Source organism: Talpa occidentalis, unplaced genomic scaffold (genome assembly GCF_014898055.3).
Source record: "Talpa occidentalis isolate TD23 unplaced genomic scaffold, MPIMG_talOcc4v2.1 talOcc4.14, whole genome shotgun sequence".
Lineage (NCBI taxonomy): Eukaryota > Metazoa > Chordata > Mammalia > Eulipotyphla > Talpidae > Talpa > Talpa occidentalis.
The window spans coordinates 26,035,031-26,039,013 of record NW_023601433.1 but is presented as its reverse complement, the minus strand read 5'-3'; the positions used below and the strand labels follow the sequence as shown (position 1 = coordinate 26,039,013).

The window sequence follows — 3,983 nt, the reverse complement described above, 5'->3', positions numbered from 1 at the left end:
TCCCCACCTCACTCACTGCCCAGTGTCACTGGAAACAATCTGTAGTGAAATCCTTGATTTTTCAAATACTATACAAGTGTCATGGGCATGGCTTCTGGATTTATCTCTGTGTCAGTGTGATGATCTATACCATCAACACAGGGTACTCACCTCGTCACTCTGGTGAGTGGAGCACATGGGATGGGACACAGGACATTGAGTGCATAGCAGGACTCATTGTGGTGATAGGAATGGACAGTGCTGACCCCCATCCTGACCACAAATGCCCACTGAGTTCTCTTCTCACCCAGGCCCAGGACCTCTCTGTTATCCAGGAGCCGGAAGTGAATCCCAACCACACAGACATGGTGGGCTCACGGGAAGAAGCCCGTGTGTGGAGTATGACCAGAGTTGGACATTTTTGCAGAAATTAATAAGGTTCACGTTCAACCCATGTGCTCCTAGGGGATGCCAACTGTGCTAGCTGGGCGAGGGCAGAAGACCCACAGACTGTGCACCTGTGAAAAGAAGGGGAAAGCACTGTACCCTCCAAAACCTTGTCTTCAGTGCCCTCCTGTGTGTGACTATGGGGAGGGTGGGGTGGAGCAGGAAAGTCAGGTGTTGTAACTTCATAAGCAGAGTGGCTCTCAGTTTGTTCTCATGGAATATTCTGCAAGAAGAAAATGACATTTTAGGGCAACCCTTGCTGCTCCATTTTCATGCCTAATTTCAATATTTCATGGCATTTATTTATTATAACTAATGAATAAATTTTCTCCCTGACTCACAATCACTCAACTCACCGGCCGCCTCAGAATATTCCATGAAGAAAGATGGATTGCTCCCCAGGGCTCCTCCATGACCTGTCTGAGTTGAAAGAGAAGATCCTCTGAATGACTGAAAGGAGAATGTGTGATCACAGGTATTTTCTCACGGCCCCTGAGTCTAGGATTTGGGGGATATTACGGTGAAAGCAGAGAGGAAAAAGAGTTGTTAAGGAAACGGGTTATGGTGTCTGCAGTCACCTCTCCACACATTCACAGCAACAGCAGGAACATTAAACTCTCACATTTATTTGTCATTAAATTAAAAAGAGAGTAAATCAGGGAGGACAATTTTATTTAAAATACCAACAAATTGTATGTGCCCTAAGGCAAAAATCTGATGAAAAATGACACAGATACACAGAAATTAAAATCTTACTATTATACAGCTCCATAAGTCACTTCAAAAAATAAGTCACATTTTTCACTGGTGTGAGGCTTTCCAAAGCTTTTTATGACAGCCAAGCACTAAGTCCAATATAATCTGTAAATAAAATGATATGCATCAAATCATATTTTGAAATATTTGCTGAATTATCCACTTTTGAATATGCCATTGGGGTGATCCCTAGAAGTTATCTGTTGAGTCATTTACTTGGGCTTCCTCTAAAGCCCTTTACAGCTCACTGGTCCATCCCCTGCGGCAGCTGACTAAATACACATCTGCAGCATTTAGACGTTGTATAATGTACTCACAATCTTTCTATACTTACCAGTTTGCGCCTCCATGTCAGCAAACAAACAAAAGTGGTGAATCACAAGCCCTAGGGTCAGAGCCTGGAGAGTGAATCAAACCTCCCTCCTCAGTGTGGGGTATGAGCTCAGATTCTACACCAGGTTCTGGGAGGGAGGGCTGGGCAGCCCCTGGACAGAACCCCATTTGCATGCATAGCCCATCCCCTCCTGTGGCAGAGGGTGGGGAAGAAAAGGAGGTCTGGGGCGGCCAGCCCCAGGTGGGCTTAGGGGCTGTGAGCACCATGGCCTGGACGCCTCTTCTCCTCGTGATCCTCTCTCACTGCACAGGTGGGCACAGGCCTCCGAGACCCCGAACTATCCCTAGTCTGATTTGATCCCAGTAGATCCTATACCTATCTGGGATTGACGTTTATTTGGATTTATCATGTCTGTGTCTGCAGGTTCCCTCTCCCAGCCTGTGCTCACTCAGCCGCCCTCCCTCTCTGCCTCTCCTGGAGCCACAGCCAGACTCACCTGCACCCTGAGCAGTGGATACAATGTTGGTAGTTTTAAGATATTCTGGTACCAACAGAAGCCAGGGAGCCCTCCCCGGTATCTCCTGAACTACAACACAGAATCAGAGAAGGACCAGGGCCCCGGGGTCCCCAGCCGCTTCTCTGGAGCCAAGGACACCTCGGCCAACGCGGGGCTCCTGCTCATCTCGGGGCCGCAGCCTGAGGACGAGACCAACTACTACTGCAGTATATATCATGGAAACACAGACTCTTCACCGTGCTCCACACCAGGGGGAAGTGAGACAAAAACCTCCCCACTGCTCTGCTCTGCTCACAAAGGGAGACTGGGAGGACTTTCCACATCCACATGGGTGGGCTCTCACCCTGCACAGACAGAGCCTCATATGCATTCCTCAGCCCTGGGAGACCCTCAGGGTCTGGGCCCGCCCTGTGAGCAGGGACCTGGGCCCACAGCGCCCAACCCTTGATGCCCCAGGTTTCATTTCCCAACTCCGGGGAGGACTTAATCCTTGACTCCTCACCTTTGAATGGGAGGTGATGTCATCATCCATTTTATAGGGCTGTGGGAGGATTAAATTAAGTCGTGATGTGAATTGGTTGCGTGGCCCCAACCAATTGCCAACTACAATGTTCTAGAAGCAGATTCTCCAGGACTCTCCTCTTCCTAATCCTCCTTGACTCCTGCTCTTTTCCTTTTCCCGATTCCCATGACTTACCCGTCCAGGCAGGGAATGTAAAGAGAACCGTCCCCTGAGCTCGCCTCTCACCCAGTCCCAGGCCTGTCTCCTTAGCCAGAGCCTGGAGGTGAAACCCAACCAACAACCATTGTGGACTCAAGGGAAGAAGCTGTTTGGTGGAGATGCGAGCAGAGCAGGACATATTTACAGATTTCAGTGAGGGTCTCATCCAACCCCTGTGGTCCTAGTCGAATGCTAACTGTACTAACTGGGCCTGGTGACATGAGGACCCACAGTCTGTGCATCTGTGAAAAGAGGGAGAAAACAACATACACTCCAAAACCTTGTCTGCAGTGTCCTCCTCTGTGATGTGGGGAGGGTGGGGGTGAAGCAGGAAAGTAGTTCTTGTAGCCTCATAAGCAGTGTGGCTCTCAGTTTGAGTGACATGGAATATTCTGGATAAAACAATACTCTAGGCACCTGTTCCTGCTCCATTTCATCTCCAATTTCAATTCTTCATGTCAATTCTTACCGATTACGGCCTTTGATAATTTTCCCTTGGAATCACACTCTCTACACTCACTCCTGTCTCCTCAGAATTTTTCTGTTTTGTGGTGACTTCTGATGATGAAATTTGGACTCATCTCAGGGCTCCTCCCTCCTCCTGCGTGAGTGGTGGGACCTCGATACCTCAGGGGCTCACAGCCTTGCCCCTTGGTCCCTTCTGGGGAAAACAGAGGCCTGGCATCCATTCCCACCATGCAGAGCCCACTCACCCCATGACATTCTACACCTCCAACAACACGGCTCAGCTCCGCTTGTCATGGGGCCTTTGCACAGATGAGATGTTTCAGTGCAGTGAGCTGAGGCTGCTGTGCAGACACCTTGGTTGTGGGTCTGGAATGTGAGAGGTGCTGGGTAGGGAGGGCGAGCCCTGAGCACCAGCACTGGCCCAGGATCCACATGTCTCCTGCCCCACAGGGCGCTGTGTCTGGGCCCTGTTCAATCCCTGCCACCTGAGAGCTGTGACAGCTGCCTTGTCCTGCAGAGCCCCCCCCCCACCTTTCCTGGGGTAACAAATTTCCTACCGCTTCTGGTCTCTCTTTATTCAGCTGAATCCTGGCTTAAATTACAAGACTGGTCTTGTGCAGTCATCAAAGTGGAATATTTGCATGACACCTCTCGCCTTCAGGATGAGGGGACATATAAGACTACTTGGTGGGCTCAGGTCTGGTGTGGGGTCAAAAATAGGACCTAGGGGAGCATCACCCCCATGACCCAGGCTCCCCTCC

At 50.0% G+C, this 3,983-nt stretch overlaps 1 gene segment (V, D, J or C); it reads left to right on the top strand.

Moving 5' to 3' along the window:
• Positions 1 to 1,780: 1,780 nt before the first annotated feature.
• On the top strand, positions 1,781 to 2,481 carry LOC119244015 (probable non-functional immunoglobulin lambda variable 5-48). The segment is given in 3 exon segments: positions 1,781 to 1,826; positions 1,940 to 2,290; positions 2,468 to 2,481. Coding segments are annotated over 3 exon segments (411 nt in total).
• The last annotated feature ends 1,502 nt before the right edge of the window (positions 2,482 to 3,983 follow it).